This window comes from Oncorhynchus masou, chromosome 18 (assembly GCF_036934945.1).
Source record: "Oncorhynchus masou masou isolate Uvic2021 chromosome 18, UVic_Omas_1.1, whole genome shotgun sequence".
In the NCBI taxonomy this organism is placed as follows: domain Eukaryota; kingdom Metazoa; phylum Chordata; class Actinopteri; order Salmoniformes; family Salmonidae; genus Oncorhynchus; species Oncorhynchus masou.
The window spans coordinates 216923-234402 of record NC_088229.1 but is presented as its reverse complement, the minus strand read 5'-3'; the positions used below and the strand labels follow the sequence as shown (position 1 = coordinate 234402).

The window sequence follows — 17480 nt, the reverse complement described above, 5'->3', positions numbered from 1 at the left end:
GATTTACAGTGCCTTCACAAAGTATCCATACCGCTTGACTTGGGGAGTTACAGAGCCTTCACAAAGTATTCCTACCCCTTTACTTGGGGATTTACAGTGCCTTCACAAAGTATTCATACTGCTTGACTTGTGGATTTACAGTGCCTTCACAAAGTATCCATACCGCTTGACTTGGGGAGTTACAGTGCCTTCACAAATTATTCATACCGCTTGACTTGGGGATTTACAGTGCCTTCACCAAGTATTCATACTGCTTGACTTGTGGATTTACAGTGCCTTCACAAAGTATCCATACCGCTTGACTTGGGGAGTTACAGAGCCTTCACAAATTATTCATACCGCTTGACTTGGGGATTTACAGTGCCTTCACCAAGTATTCATACCGCTTGACTTGGGGATTTACAGTACCTTCACAAAGTATTCACACCGCTTGACTTGGGGATTTACAGTGCCTTCACCAAGTATTCATACTGCTTGACTTGTGGATTTACAGTGCCTTCACAAAGTATTCATACCGCCTGACTTGGGGATTTACAGTGCCTTCACAAAGTATCCATAACGCTTGACTTGGAGAGTTACAGAGCCTCCACAAAGTATTCCTACCCCTTTACTTGGGGATTTACAGTGCCTTCACAAAGTATTCATACTGCTTGACTTGGGGATTTACAGTGCCTTCACAAAGTATTCATACCGCTTGACTTTGGGATTTACAGTTCCTGTACAAAGTATTCATACCCCTTGACTTGGGGATTTACAGTACCTTCACAAAGTATTCATACAGCTTGACTTGGGGATTTACAGTGCCTTCATAAAGTTTTCATACAGCTTGACTTGGGGATTTACAGTGCCTTCACAAAGTATTCATATCACTTGAATTGGGGATTTACAGTGCCTTCCCAAAGTATTCCTACCCCTTTACTTGGGGATTTACAGTGCCTTCACAAAGTATTCATACTGCTTGACTTGTGGATTTACAGTCCCTTCACAAAGTATTCATACCACTTGACTTGGAGATTTACAGTGCCTTCACAAAGTATTCACACCGCTTGACTTGGGGATTTACAGTGCCTTCACAAAGTATTCATACACCTTGATGTGGGGATTTACAGTACCTTCACAAACTATTCATACAGCTTGACTTGGGGATTTACAGTGCCTTCACAAAGTATTCATACAGCTTGACTTGGGGATTTACAGTGCCTTCACAAAGTATTCATACCGCTTGACTTGTGGATTTACAGTGCCTTCACAAAGTATTCACAACGCTTGACTTGGAGATTTACAGTGCCTTCACAAAGTATTCCTACCCCTTTACTTGGGGATTTACAGTGCCTTCACAAAGTATTCATACTGCTTGACTTGTGGATTTACAGTGCCTTCAAAGTATTCATACCGCTTGACTTGGGGATTTACAGTGCCTTCACAAAGTATTCACACCGCTTGACTTGGGGATTTACAGTACCTTCACAAAGTATTCATACCCCTTGACTTGGGGATTTACAGTGCCTTCACAAAGTATTCATACCGCTTGACTTGGGGATTTACAGTGCCTTCACAAAGTATTCATACCACTTGACTTGGGGATTTACAGTACCTTCACAAAGTATTCATACCCATTGACTTGGGGATTTACAGTGCCTTCATAAAGTATTCATACAGCTTGACTTGGGGATTTACAGTGCCTTCACAAACTATTCATACCGCTTGACTTGGGTATTTACAGTGCCTTCTCAAAGTATTCATACCGCTTGACTTGGGGATTTACAGTGCCTTCACAAAGTATTCACACCGCTTGACTTTGGGATTTACAGTTCCTTCACAAAGTATTCATACCCCTTGACTTGTGGATTTACAATGCCTTCATAAAGTATTCATACAGCTTGACTTGGGGATTTACAGTACCTTCACAAAGTATTCATACCGCTTAACTTGGGGATTTACAGTCCCTTCACAAAATATTCATTCCCCTTACTTGGTGATTTACAGTGCCTTCACAAAATATTCATACCGCTTGACTTGGGGAGTTACAGTGCCTTCACAGAGTAATCATACCCATTGACTTGGGGATTTACAGTGCCTTCACAAAGTATTCATACTGCTTGACTTGTGGATTTACAGTCCCATCACAATGTATTCATACCCCTTGACTTGAGGATTTGCAGTGCCTTCACAAACTATTCATACAGCTTGACTTGGGGATTTACAGTGCCTTCACAAAGTATTCATACTGCTTGACTTGGGAATTTACAGTGCCTTCACAAAGTATTCATACCGCTTGACTTGGGGATATACAGAACCTTCACAAAGTATTTATACCGCTTGACTTGGGGATTTACAGTGCCTTCACAAAGTATCCATACCGCTTGACCTGGGGATTTAGAGTGCCTTCACAAACTATTCATACAGCTTGACTTGGGGATTTACAGTGCCTTCACAAACAATTCATACCGCTTGACTTGGGTATTTACAGTGCCTTCTCAAAGTATTCATACCGCTTGACTTGGGGATTTACAGTGCCTTCACAAAGTATTCATACCACATGACTTGGGGATTTACAGTACCTTCACAAAGTATTCATACCCCTTGACTTGGGGATTTTCAGTACCTTCACAAAGTATTCATACCGCTTGACTTTGGGATTTACAGTTCCTTCACAAAGTATTCATACCGCTTGACTTGGGGATTTACAGTACCTTCACAAAGTATTCATACAGCTTGACTTGGAGATTTACAGTACCTTCACAAAGTATTCATACCCCTTGACTTGGGGATTTACAGTGCCTTCATAAAGTATTCATACAGCTTGACTTGGGGATTTACAGTGCCTTCACAAAGTATTCATATCACTTGAATTGGGGATTTACAGTGCCTTCCCAAAGTATTCCTACCCCTTTACTTGGGGATTTACAGTGCCTTCACAAAGTATTCATACTGCTTGACTTGTGGATTTACAGTCCCTTCACAAAATATTCATACCCCTTACTTGGTGATTTACAGTGCCTTCACAAAATATTCATACCGCTTGACTTGGGGAGTTACAGTGCCTTCACAGAGTAATCATACCCATTGACTTGGGGATTTACAGTGCCTTCACAAAGTATTCATACTGCTTGACTTGTGGATTTACAGTCCCATCACAATGTATTCATACCGCTTGACTTGGGAATTTACAGTGCCTTCACAAAATATTCACACCGCTTGACTTGGGGATTTACTGTGCCTTCACAAAGTATTCATACCCCTTGACTTGAGGATTTGCAGTGCCTTCACAAACTATTCATACAGCTTGACTTGGGGATTTACAGTGCCTTCACAAAGTATTCATACTGCTTGAATTGGGGATTTACAGTGCCTTCACCAAGTATTCATACCCCTTGACTTGGGGATTTACAGTGCCTTCACCAAGTATTCACACCGCCTGACTTGGGGATTTACAGTGCCTTCACAAAGTATCCATACCGCTTGACCTGGGGATTTAGAGTGCCTTCACAAACTATTCATACAGCTTGACTTGGGGATTTACAGTGCCTTCACAAACAATTCATACCGCTTGACTTGGGTATTTACAGTGCCTTCTCAAAGTATTCATACCGCTTGACTTGGGGATTTACAGTGCCTTCACAAAGTATTCATACCACATGACTTGGGGATTTACAGTACCTTCACAAAGTATTCATACCCCTTGACTTGGGGATTTTCAGTACCTTCACAAAGTATTCATACCGCTTGACTTTGGGATTTACAGTTCCTTCACAAAGTATTCATACCCCTTGACTTGGGGATTTACAGTACCTTCACAAAGTATTCATACAGCTTGACTTGGAGATTTACAGTACCTTCACAAAGTATTCATACCCCTTGACTTGGGGATTTACAGTGCCTTCATAAAGTATTCATACAGCTTGACTTGGGGATTTACAGTGCCTTCACAAAGTATTCATATCACTTGAATTGGGGATTTACAGTGCCTTCCCAAAGTATTCCTACCCCTTTACTTGGGGATTTACAGTGCCTTCACAAAGTATTCATACTGCTTGACTTGTGGATTTACAGTCCCTTCACAAAGTATTCATACCACTTGACTTGGAGATTTACAGTGCCTTCACAAGGTATTCACACCGCTTGACTTGGGGATTTACAGTGCCTTCACAAAGTATTCATACACCTTGATGTGGGGATTTACAGTACCTTCACAAACTATTCATACAGCTTGACTTGGGGATTTACAGTGCCTTCACAAAGTATTCATACAGCTTGACTTGGGGATTTACAGTGCCTTCACAAACTATTCATACAGCTTGACTTGGGGATTTACAGTGCCTTCACAAAGTATTCATACCGCTTGACTTGGGGATTTACAGTGCCTTCACAAAGTATTCATACCGCTTGACTTGTGGATTTACAGTGCCTTCACAAAGTATTCACACCGCTTGACTTGGAGATTTACAGTGCCTTCACAAAGTATTCCTACCCCTTTACTTGGGGATTTACAGTGCCTTCACAAAGTATTCATACTGCTTGACTTGTGGATTTACAGTGCCTTCACAAAGTATCCATACCGCTTGACTTGGGGAGTTACAGAGCCTTCACAAAGTATTCCTACCCCTTGACTTGGGGATTTACAGTGCCTTCACAAAGTATTCATACCCCTTGATGTGGGGATTTACAGTACCTTCACAAAGTATTCCTACCCCTTGACTTGGGGATTTACAGTGCCTTCACAAAGTATTCATACCCCTTGATGTGGGGATTTACAGTACCTTCACAAAGTATTCATACTGCTTGACTTGTGGATTTACAGTGCCTTCACAAAGTATTCATACCGCTTGACTTGGGGATTTACAGTGCCTTCACAAAGTATTCATACTGCTTGACTTGTGGATTTACAGTGCCTTCACAAAGTATTCATACCGCTTGACTTGGGGATTTACAGTGCCTTCACCAAGTATTCATACCGCTTGACTTGGGGATTTACAGTACCTTCACAAAGTATTCACACCGCTTGACTTGGGGATTTACAGTGCCTTCACCAAGTATTCATACTGCTTGACTTGTGGATTTACAGTGCCTTCACAAAGTATTCATACCGCTTGAATTGGGGATTTACAGTGCCTTCACCAAGTATTCATACCCCTTGACTTGGGGATTTACAGTGCCTTCACCAAGTATTCACACCGCCTGACTTGGGGATTTACAGTGCCTTCACAAAGTATCCATACCGCTTGACTTGGGGAGTTACAGAGCCTTCACAAAGTATTCCTACCCCTTTACTTGGGGATTTACAGTGCCTTCACAAAGTATTCATACTGCTTGACTTGTGGATTTACAGTGCCTTCACAAAGTATCCATACCGCTTGACTTGGGGAGTTACAGTGCCTTCACAAATTATTCATACCGCTTGACTTGGGGATTTACAGTGCCTTCACCAAGTATTCATACTGCTTGACTTGTGGATTTACAGTGCCTTCACAAAGTATCCAAACCGCTTGACTTGGGGAGTTACAGAGCCTTCACAAATTATTCATACCGCTTGACTTGGGGATTTACAGTGCCTTCACCAAGTATTCATACCGCTTGACTTGGGGATTTACAGTACCTTCACAAAGTATTCACACCGCTTGACTTGGGGATTTACAGTGCCTTCACCAAGTATTCATACTGCTTGACTTGTGGATTTACAGTGCCTTCACAAAGTATTCATACCGCCTGACTTGGGGATTTACAGTGCCTTCACAAAGTATCCATACCGCTTGACTTGGGGAGTTACAGAGCCTTCACAAAGTATTCCTACCCCTTTACTTGGGGATTTACAGTGCCTTCACAAAGTATTCATACTGCTTGACTTGTGGATTTACAGTGCCTTCACAAAGTATCCATACCGCTTGACTTGGGGAGTTACAGAGCCTTCACAAATTATTCATACCGCTTGACTTGGGGATTTACAGTGCCTTCACCAAGTATTCATACTGCTTGACTTGTGGATTTACAGTGCCTTCACAAAGTATCCATACCGCTTGACTTGGGGAGTTACAGAGCCTTCACAAATTATTCATACCGCTTGACTTGTGGATTTACAGTGCCTTCACCAAGTATTCATACCGCTTGACTTGGGGATTTACAGTACCTTCACAAAGTATTCACACCGCTTGACTTGGGGATTTACAGTGCCTTCACCAAGTATTCATACTGCTTGACTTGGGGATTTACAGTGCCTTCACAAAGTATTCATACCGCTTGACTTGGGGATTTACAGTGCCTTCACCAAGTATTCCTACCCATTGACTTGGGGATTTACAGTGCCTTCACCAAGTATTCATACCGCTTGACTTGGGGATTTACAGTGCCTTCACAAAGTATTCATACCGCTTGACTTGGGGATTTACAGTGCCTTCACCAAGTATTCATACCGCTTGACTTGGGGATTTACAGTGCCTTCACCAAGTATTCATACCGCTTGACTTGGGGATTTACAGTGCCTTTACCAAGTATTCATACCCATTGACTTGGGGATTTACAGTGCCTTCACCAAGTATTCATACCGCTTGACTTGGGGATTTACAGTGCCTTCACCAAGTATTCATACCGCTTGACTTGGGGATTTACAGTGCCTTCACAAAGTATTCATACCGCTTGACTTGGGGATTTACAGTGCCTTCACCAAGTATTCATACCGCTTGACTTGGGGATTTACAGTGCCTTCACCAAGTATTCCTACCCCTTGACTTGGGGATTTACAGTGCCTTCACCAAGTATTCATACCCATTGACTTTTTCCACATTTTGTTGTTACAGCCTGAATTCAAAATGTATTAAAAATTTAGCATTTTTCCCCCCATCTAAACACAATACCCCATTATGGCAAAGTGAAAACATGTTTTGAAAATGAACACAAAAATATCTAATTTCCATACGTATTTACACCCCAGACCCCATACATGTTAGAATCATCTTTGGCAGAGATTACACCTGTGAGTCTTTCTGGGTCAGTCTCTAAGAGCTTTCCACACCTGCGTTGAGCAAAATTGTCCCATTCTTTTTTAAATAACTCTTCAAGCTCTGTTAAACATTTTCATGTTTTTCCATAGATAGTAATAGTTTTAAAACTTCTTGGTGACAGCGGGCAGTATTTTCACGTCCGGATGAAATGCATGCCCAAATTCAACTGCCTGCTACTCATCCCCAGAACATAATATATGCATATTATTAGTAGAAAACACTCTGAAGTTTCTAAAACTGAATCATGTCTGTGAGTATAATAGAACTTATGTAGCAGGCGAAACCCAGAGGACAAACCATTCAGATTTTATTTTTGAGGTCACTCTCTTTTCAACGGGTTTTCATTGGGAATCCACATTTCTGAGGGACCTTTTCCTTTGTGTCATGAAGAAGTAGCCCTGTTCAAAACGAGGGTCACTTCAAGTGTACTGTTTGATAGAGGTGCGTGACCAGAAAGGTAGCGTCAGTTTGTTTCCTTCCTATATTGTACACAGGTCATCCCGTCTTCAATTTTATCGATGATTTACAAAAGTAGTTTGAAATGTTTTGGCAAAGTTTACAGGTAACTTTTGAGATATTTTTAGTCACGTTGCGCAAGTTGGAACCGTTTTTTTTCTGGATCAAACGTGGCAATTAAATTAACATTTTGGATATATCGAAGGAATTAATCTAACAAAAGGACCATTTGTGATGTTTATGGGACAACAACAGAAGAAGCTCGTCAAAGGTAAGACATTAATTATATTTTTATTTCTGCGTTTTGTGTCGCGCCTGCAGGGTTGAAATATGCGTTCACCCTTTGTTTACGGAGGTGCTATATATCCTCAGATAATAGCATTGTTTGCTTTTGACGAAAAGCCTTTTTGAAATCTAACATGTTGGCTGGATTCACAACACGCGTAGCTTTAATTTGATATCCTTCGTGTGTGATTTCATGAAAGTTTGATTTTTATAGTAATTTAATTGAATTTGGCGCTCTGCATTTTCTCTGGCTTTTGGCCAACACATCACAGAGAGTTAAGTCAAAACTGTAACTCACCCAACTCAGGAACATTCACATCTTGATAAGGAATTCCAGTGTAGATTTGGCCTTGTGTTTTAGGTTATTGTCCTGCTGAAAGGTGAATTCATCTCCCAGTGTCTGGTGGAAAGCAGACTGGACCAGGTTTTCCTTTTGCCTGTGCTTAGCTCAAAAATCCCTGAAGTTGGAGACTTTTATCTCCCTCACCAACTTCAAACATGTGCTATCTGAGCAGCTAACCGATCGTTGCAGCTGTACATAGTATATTGGTAAATAGCCTACCCATTTTCACCTACCTCATCCCCACACTGTTTTTATTTATTTACTTTTCTGCTCTTTTGCACACCAATATCTCTACCTGTACATGACCATCTGATCATTGATACATTAATACGGTACAGAGTCAATGTGGAGGCTATATACAGGGGGTACCGGTACAGAGTCAATGTGGAGGCTATATACAGGGTATTACGGTACAGAGTCAATGTGGAGGCTATATACAGGGGGTACCGGTACAGAGTCAATGTGGAGGCTATATACAGGGGGTACCGCTACAGAGTCAATGTGGAGGCTATATACAGGGTATTACGGTACAGAGTCAATGTGGAGGCTATATACAGGGGGTACCGGTACAGAGTCAATGTGGAGGCTATATACAGGGTATTACGGTACAGAGTCAATGTGGAGGCTATATACAGGGTATTACGGTACAGAGTCAATGTGGAGGCTATATACAGGGTATTACGGTACAGAGTCAATGTGGAGGCTATATACAGGGTATTACGGTACAGAGTCAATGTGGAGGCTATATACAGGGTATTACGGTACAGAGTCAATGTGGAGGCTATATACAGGGGGTACCGGTACAGAGTCAATGTGGAGGCTATATACAGGGTGTGACGTAGAAGTCCGTCACTGGCCGCGGGCAGCATTTGGTTCTTTAACGCACACACATATTCATCACTCCTCCCTGCGCCATTATAAGATAAGTTAACAATGTGGGTCGACACACAAATTAACTTCTGTCTTGGTGCATGCATTTCACACTTGTCAATGTTCATATTTGAGAGATACAATAATTATTATACTTATCAATGTTGTGGATGAGTGCATTGTTTGTTTGTTCTGTTCCTCTCTCTCCATCTCTGTAGCTTCCGGGTATGCTGGAAAAGGACCCGAGCTAAGGGAATTGGGTTGGCTTTATAGTGCCTGTCCCAAATGGCTCATTAATGCATATGGGCATATTGAAAGATATTGTCATTAGTGATGTAATGTTGTAAATGTTATGTTGTGATATTGTTTAAAACCGTGTTGCAATGTATATCCTTTAGTATGTTTAGTTCATGGAAAATGTAGGTTTGTATTGTTAATTGATTAATTAATTAGGGTTAATTGTTCTGAGGGGAGGGGCTAGCCCTACAAAAGGAGCCTCTCTTTCAGTCATGGAAAGGCAGTTTGGATTGAGCTGTGGATGGGGCAGCATTGTTTTTAAGCTGTCCCATAAGGTAGACGTTGATGGCAGTACTGTTGTTTTTTGTTCCGGAATCACTTGTAAATAAACACCTTTGCACAGAAGAACTTTTGCGGTTCCGCCATCTTTTTATTTTGATAGAGGTTAGGTTATCCAGTTTAGCCTTCTGGCCTACTCTACGTGACATATGGTGGCAGTGGTGGGATGGCGTACCGCAAATCAGTGAATTCCAACAAGAGAGGTAAAGGAATGCGTACAGGATTGCGTTCTCAGCAACAGCATCAACTGTCAGAAAAGGTACCTGAAGTTGAACCGGGGTGGAATACCATGGAATCGTCTGGTGAAGAAGAGGTCAAGTATGAGAAACTAGGAGCCCGACGCGGGGCCAAAGACAACCAGAACTGGGTGAGCTGCTGACTGAAGGAGCAGTTGGGGGACCAGAACCACACCCAACCATGGTAACCCTTTTTCAGCAACTTTTCACCTGCCTTGAGAGGAGGGACGAAGACCTCAAGCAGGAGTTACGTGGCCTACGCCAATCTATCCTCACAGCTCCCCACCAGGCGGAACTCGTCAGTGAGAGCCCAAGCTTGGGTCTTCCAACACCAGGACGACAAAGGCTCGATGCAGCAGGGACTTCAACTCCGCAGCAGGGACTTCAACTCCACAGCAGGCACCCCAAGTAGTAATGAGGCCAGTACCAGGAGACCAGTCCAGCAGTGTTAACGTCCATCTTCCAGCATTCCTGAGGAAGGAGCCAAAGATGCCCTCATACCAGCAGGGGGAGGACATTGAAAACTATCTGCTGAGGTTTGAGCGCATGGCTAAGACGTGGCAGTGGCCTGAGGTAGAGTGGGCCTGCAAGCTTGTCCCATTGCTCACGGGCAAGGCCTTAGAGGCTTACACAGCAATGGATGAGGGGCTGTCCAATGTCTACAAGGGCTTGAAGGAAGCGCTGCTGGTGAAGTTTGACATCTCACCGGAAACCTACCGTCAACGCTTCAGAGCTGCATCAACGCCATCGGGTGAGTCGCCGACAGAGACGTACCACCGCCTCAAGGGTCTCTACCGACGATGGGTTCGGCCGGGGGAGAAGACACAGGACGAAATCGGGGAGGTCATCATCCTCGAGCAACTTCTACAGGTTCTACCACACGACATTCGAACCTGGGTCCGAGAGCACGAGCCCAAGGAAGGGCTTATGGCGGCCAAGCTTGCACTTCAGTATCTTAATTCACGTAAAGGGGGCCCACCACAACCTGCAGCACCCGCTCCAAGGAGTCTCAGAGACACAAGGGACATCAGAAACGCCAGAGATGGTGGAGGTAACTCTGGGGGTTATGTGTCTGGGAGGGAGGTAAGGGATCATGCAGTTCGCTCTGATGGGAGGGGTCTGACCTGTTTTTACTGCCGGCAGCAGGGGCACAAAGCTTCAATGTGTCCGCTACGTAAATCCAAGCTCTCAGGTTACTGTTATGTACCCAGAGAGGGGGATGGTGTTCAGAATGGACAGACTCGGGAAGGGTCATGCTTGGTACCTGTAAAAGTGAATGGTAAAAGTTTTACTGCAATGATTGACACCGGCAGTTCCCGGTCATTGATCAGAAAAGGTAATGTACCTGTTAATGACATTGATTATGGTCATCAGACACTGATCCAATGTGTCCATGGTGACCAGTCACAGCAGCCCACAGCTGAGCTCACAGTTGAGATTCAGGGTCAGAAATACCTCCTCAAAGTTGGGGTAATGGAGAAGCTACCTTTTGAGATGATTTTGGGGAGGAATGTGCCTGTACTCTCTGATCTGTTGGGAAGTGTGGGGGGTCAGCTATATGGGCAGTCAGTTTGCCAGTCTGATGTTCAGATGGCATGTTCAGTTGTCACTCGTGCCCAGGCCAAAGCTGGTTTACAACCTCTGCCTGACTTGTGTGATAGTCAGCCTATTGTGATAGACAGTCTATTTATTGCCTTACATCCGTTATCCTTCCTCAAAGGCACTCACTGTACATAGACTTTCCTATTGTGTTATTGTTTGTTTATTCCATGTGTAACTCTGTGTTGTTGTTTGTGTCTCACTGCTTTGCTTTATCTTGACCAGGTCGCAACTGGCCTACCTGGTGAAATAAATAAAACAGTCAATGCCCATCAGAGACTTCACTCCTCACACTGATTGAGTAGTTTAAATGTGATATTGAGCTCTCTCTCCTTCTTGTGTTTTTGTGCATTACCGTTAACAAGACTTCTGTCCGTGGTGCTGAATGCGCAGTGTACTTTTACCTAGATCTTCATAATGAAAAGACCCACCAAAAGGAGAACTTGGATGTGGTTTATTTCTGTGCATGTTAAAACACTAAAGTAAGTTGCATATCTGGATGTGATTTACAGTAGATATATCTGTCACCACAGTCATACACATGATGTATAATCCTGTAATATGATTCTGGCCCGCGATGGCAAACATATTCTAATATGGCCCTCCATGGAAAATAATTGCCCAGGCCTGTTCTAGTTAGTAACTTACAGTAGCTGTATTCCAGGCCTGTTCTAGGGCGTGTAAAATGGTCAGAGTGAGATGTTCTCTCACTTGTGTCTGGAAGTAGCTAGCTAGCAATCTAGGAAACATTAACCTGTTAGTGATGGTGCTTGACAAGCTAGGAAACATTAACCTGTTAGTGATGGTGCTTGACTGCTGTTAGGTCAGAATACTCGGATCAACCCTTCTCCTCGGCGAGAGCGTCCAGTTCGCTCCTGAGAGCAAAACGCTCTGAATATACAAATGGACAATCTGACAAGGCTCTGAATTTAGGAACTCCTAGAGCACTCTGACTCTCTAGTGAATTTAGGAACTCCTAGAGCACTCTGACTCTCTCTGAATTTAGGTACACACCCATAGTGTGACTCTTTCTCTGTCTCCTCTATGTAGAGTGTGTCTGGGGTGTGACTCTCTCTCTGTCTCCTCTATGTAGAGTTTGACTGGGGTGTGACTCTCTCTCTGTCTCCTCTATGTAGAGTGTGGCTGGGGTGTGACTCTCTCTCTGTCTCCTCTATGTAGAGTTTGACTGGGGTGTGACTCTCTCTCTGTCTCCTCTATGTAGAGTTTGGCTGGGGTGTGACACTCTCTGTCTCCTCTATGTAGAGTTTGGCTGGGGTGTGACTCTCTCTCTGTCTCCTCTATGTAGAGTGTGGCTGGGGTGTGACTCTCTCTCTGTCTCCTCTATGTAGAGTGTGACTGGGGTGTGACTCTCTCTCTGTCTCCTCTATGTAGAGTGTGACTGGGGTGTGACTCTCTCTCTGTCTCCTCTATGTAGAGTGTGACTGGGGTGTGACTCTCTCTCTGTCTCCTCTATGTAGAGTGTGACTGGGGTGTGACTCTCTCTCTGTCTCCTCTATGTAGGGTGTGACTCTCTCTCTGTCTCCTCTATGTAGAGTGTGACTGGGGTGTGACTCTCTCTCTGTCTCTATGTAGGGTGTGACTCTCTCTCTGTCTCCTCTATGTAGAGTGTGACTGGGGTGTGACTCTCTCTCTGTCTCCTCTATGTAGAGTGTGACTGGGGTGTGACTCTCTCTCTGTCTCCTCTATGTAGAGTGTGACTGGGGTGTGACTCTCTCTCTGTCTCCTCTATGTAGAGTGTGACTGGGGTGTGACTCTCTCTCTGTCTCCTCTATGTAGGGTGTGACTCTCTCTCTGTCTCCTCTATGTAGAGTGTGACTGGGGTGTGACTCTCTCTCTGTCTCCTCTATGTAGGGTGTGACTCTCTCTCTGTCTCCTCTATGTAGAGTGTGACTGGGGTGTGACTCTCTGTCTCCTCTATGTAGAGTGTGACTGGGGTGTGACTCTCTCTCTGTCTCCTCTATGTAGAGTGTGACTGGGGTGTGACTCTCTCTCTGTCTCCTCTATGTAGGGTGTGACTCTCTGTCTCCTCTATGTAGAGTGTGACTGGGGTGTGACTCTCTGTCTCCTCTATGTAGAGTGTGACTGGGGTGGTGGAGTGTCTGAAGATCATCACGAGGACCAACTCTCTGAGGATTGCTGACTATGCTTTCAGACTGGCCAGGGAGAGAGGTCGTCGTAGGGTCACCGCTGTCCACAAGGCCAACATCATGTCAGTGATACTCAGTAAATGTGCATGTTAGTTAATTAGTTAGTTTGTTAATGGGTTAGTTAGCTAGTTTGTTCATTAATTAGTTAACTAGTTAGTTAATTAATTGGTTAGCTTGGTATAAAAACAGTGCTTCTTAGTGTGTTTGATTGAATCTGTGTGTGTGTTTTGTATTAATTTGCTGTCTGATGATAAATCTCGTGTGTGTGTGTGTGTGTGTGTGTATTTAACAGGAAGCTAGGTGATGGTCTGTTCCTACAGTGTTGTAAGGAGGTTGCCGCGGGTTATCAAGACATCTCCTTCGATGCCATGATCGTGGACAACACCACCATGCAGGTATACTAAACACTTTTTTAGAAAAAAGGGTTTGAAAAGGGTTTGTTGGCTGTTCCCATAGGATAACACATTTTTGGTTACAGGCAGAACCCTCTGTGGAAAGGGTTCGACATTGAACCCAAAAGGTTCTACTTTGAACCGAAAAGAGTTCTTCAAAGGGTTCTCCTATGGGGACAGACAACAAACTATTTTAGGTTCTAGACACCACCATGCAGGTAACCATAGCAACATCACTACTACACCATGCAGGTAACCATAGCAGTATCACTATGACACCTTTCAGGTAACCATAGCAACATCACTACGACACCGTGTAGGTAACCATAGCAGCATCACTACTACACCTTGCAAGTATCCATAGCAACATCACTACTACCTAATCAAATTGGATAATAAATTGTGTGTGTGTGTGTGTGTGTGTGTGTGTGTAGCTGGTGTCTAAGCCACAGCAGTTTGACGTGATGGTGATGCCTAATCTCTATGGTAATGTGGTGAGCAACGTGTGTGCTGGTCTGGTGGGGGGGCCGGGACTCGTTCCAGGAGCCAACTACGGGACGGACTACGCTGTGTTCGAGTGTGTATGTACACAGGGGGTGTGGGTAGATGGGGGTGAGGTTACTGGGGGTGTGGGTGTAGCTGTGGGTGTGGATAGCTGGGGGTGAGGTTACTGGGGGTGTGGATAGCTGAGGGTGGAGATAGCTGTGGGTGTAGCTGGGAGGGGGGTGTGGATAGCTGGGGGTGTGGATAGCTGGGGGTGTGGATAGCTGGGGGTGTGGATAGCTGGGGGTGTGGATAGCTGGGGGTATGGATAGCTGGGGGTATGGATAGCTGGGGGTGTGTGTAACTGGGGGTGTGTATAATGTGTGTTGCAGGGCACCAGGAACACAGGGAAGAGCATAGCAGATGGTAACATAGCCAACCCTACAGCCATGTTACTCGCTTCCTGTCTGCTCCTGGACCATCTGAGGCTACATGCATACGCCACCATGATACGACGGGCTGTCATCGCTACTGTTACTGAGACACGGGTAACACACGCAGGCTGTTGCATAGTGATTTCTTCCATTCTCATTTGTTTACATTGCCAAGGGAAGAGCAAAAGAAAAAAGAACAGTAAAGTTGTTAAAAATATATACTTTTCAAAAGTTATACTTATGTGCAAATAGAAAATAGATAAAGAGGTACTTATCTGTCCTCTCTCTCTCTCTTTCTCTCTATCGCTCAACCCATCCTCTCTCTCTTTCTCTCTATCGCTCAACCCATCCTCTCGCTCTCTCGCTCTCTCTCTCTGTCCTCTCTCTAGCTCCATACAGCTGATTTGGGAGGTCAGGGGTCAACCTCTGATGTGGTCCATTCCATCATGAAGGAGATACAGAGCACTGGACCCCTAACACAGAACATCTAAATATTTCTTTCACTTATGACTGTAGCCTACCCTATAATTATGACCCTATGGTCCTATAATTTTGACCCTATAATTATGACCCTATGGTCCTATAATTATGACCCTATGATTGACCCTACGATTGACCCTATAATTATGACCCTACGATTGACCCTATAATTATGACCCTATAATCCTATAATTATGACTTATGACCCTATGATTATGACCCTATAATTATGACCCTATGATCCTATAATTTTGACCCTATAATTATGACCCTATGGTCCTATAATTATGACCCTATGATTGACCCTACGATTGACCCTATAATTATGACCCTACGATTGACCCTATAATTATGACCCTATAATCCTATAATTATGACTTATGACCCTATGATTATGACCCTATGATTATGACCCTATGATTTTGACCCTATAATTATGACCCTATAATTATGACCATTGATTATGACCCTATGATTATGACCATATAATTATGACCCAATGATTATGATCCTGTAATTATGACCCTATAATTATGACCATATAATTTTGACCCTATGATTATGTACATATAATTATGACCATATAATTTTGACCCTATAATTATGACCATATAATTTTGATCCTGTAATTATGACCCTCCGATTATGACACTATGATTGTGACCCTATAATTATGACCATATGATTTGACCCTACGACACTATAATTATGACCCTATGGTCCTATAATTATGACCGTATGGTCCTATAGTTATGACCCTATGATTATGACCCTATAATTTTGACCCTATAATTTTGACCCTATAATTATGACCCTATGACCCTATGATTATGACCCTATGATTATGACCCTATGATTATGACCCTATGATTATGACCCTATGATTATGACCCTATGATTATGACCCTATGATTATGACCCTATGATTATGACCCTATGGTTATGACCCTATAATTATGACCCTATGATTATGACCCTATAATTATGACCCTACGACACTATAATTATGACCCTATGACCCTATAATTATGACCCTATAATTATGACCCTGCGGTGCTATAATTATGACCATATGGTTATGACCCCATAATTATGGCCCTATAATTATGACCCTATGACCCTATAATTATGAGCCTATGATTATGACCCTATAATTATGACCATTGATTATGACCCTATAATTATGACCATTGATTATGACCCTATAATTATGACCATATAATTATGACCCTATGATTATGACCCTCCGATTATGACACTATGATTTTGACCCTATAATTATGACCCTATGACCCTATAATTATGACCCTATAATTATGACCCTACGATGCTATAATTATGACCATATGGTTATGACCCTATAATTATGGCCCTATAATTATGACCCTATAATTATGACCATTGATTATGACCCTATGACCCTATAATTATGACCCTATAATTATGACCCTATGATCCTCTAATTATGACCCTATGATTATGACCCTATGATTATGACCCTATGATTATGACCATTGATTATGACCCTATAATTATGACCATATAATTATGACCCTATGATTATGACCCTCCGATTATGACACTATGATTTTGACCCTATAATTATGACCCTATGACCCTATAATTATGACCCTATAATTATGACCCTACGATGCTATAATTATGACCATATGGTTATGACCCTATAATTATGGCCCTATAATTATGACCCTATAATTATGACCATTGATTATGACCCTATGACCCTATAATTATGACCCTATAATTATGACCCTATGATCCTCTAATTATGACCCTATGATTATGACCCTATGATTATGACCCTATGATTATGACCCTATGATTATGACCCTATGATTATGACCCTATGATCCTATGATTATGACCCTATAATTATGACCATATAATTATGACCCTATAATTATGAGCCTATGATTTTGACCCTATAATTATGATCCTATAATTATAACCCTATGATTATGACCCTACGATTATGACCCTACGATTATGACCCTATAATTATGACCCTATAATTATGACCCTATGATCCTATAATTATGACCCTATGACCCTATAATTGTGACCCTATAATTTTGACCCTATGACCCTATAATTATGACCCTATGATTATGACCCTATAATTTTGACCCTATAATTATGACC

The 17480-nt window shown here is 42.7% G+C and overlaps 1 protein-coding gene across 1 annotated transcript in view; it reads left to right on the top strand.

The window, feature by feature from the left end:
- The window catches only part of LOC135503816 (isocitrate dehydrogenase [NAD] subunit gamma, mitochondrial-like), a 64737-nt gene extending 49227 nt beyond the window's left edge, over positions 1-15510 (top strand). Inside the window, exons 6-10 of the mRNA XM_064921953.1 lie at positions 13457-13590; positions 13821-13923; positions 14355-14501; positions 14796-14951; positions 15227-15510. Coding sequence (XP_064778025.1) covers positions 13457-13590; positions 13821-13923; positions 14355-14501; positions 14796-14951; positions 15227-15328 — 642 coding nt within the window. The 3' untranslated portion in view covers positions 15329-15510. The remainder of the gene's footprint in view (positions 1-13456; positions 13591-13820; positions 13924-14354; positions 14502-14795; positions 14952-15226) is intronic.
- Positions 15511-17480: the final 1970 nt, after the last annotated feature.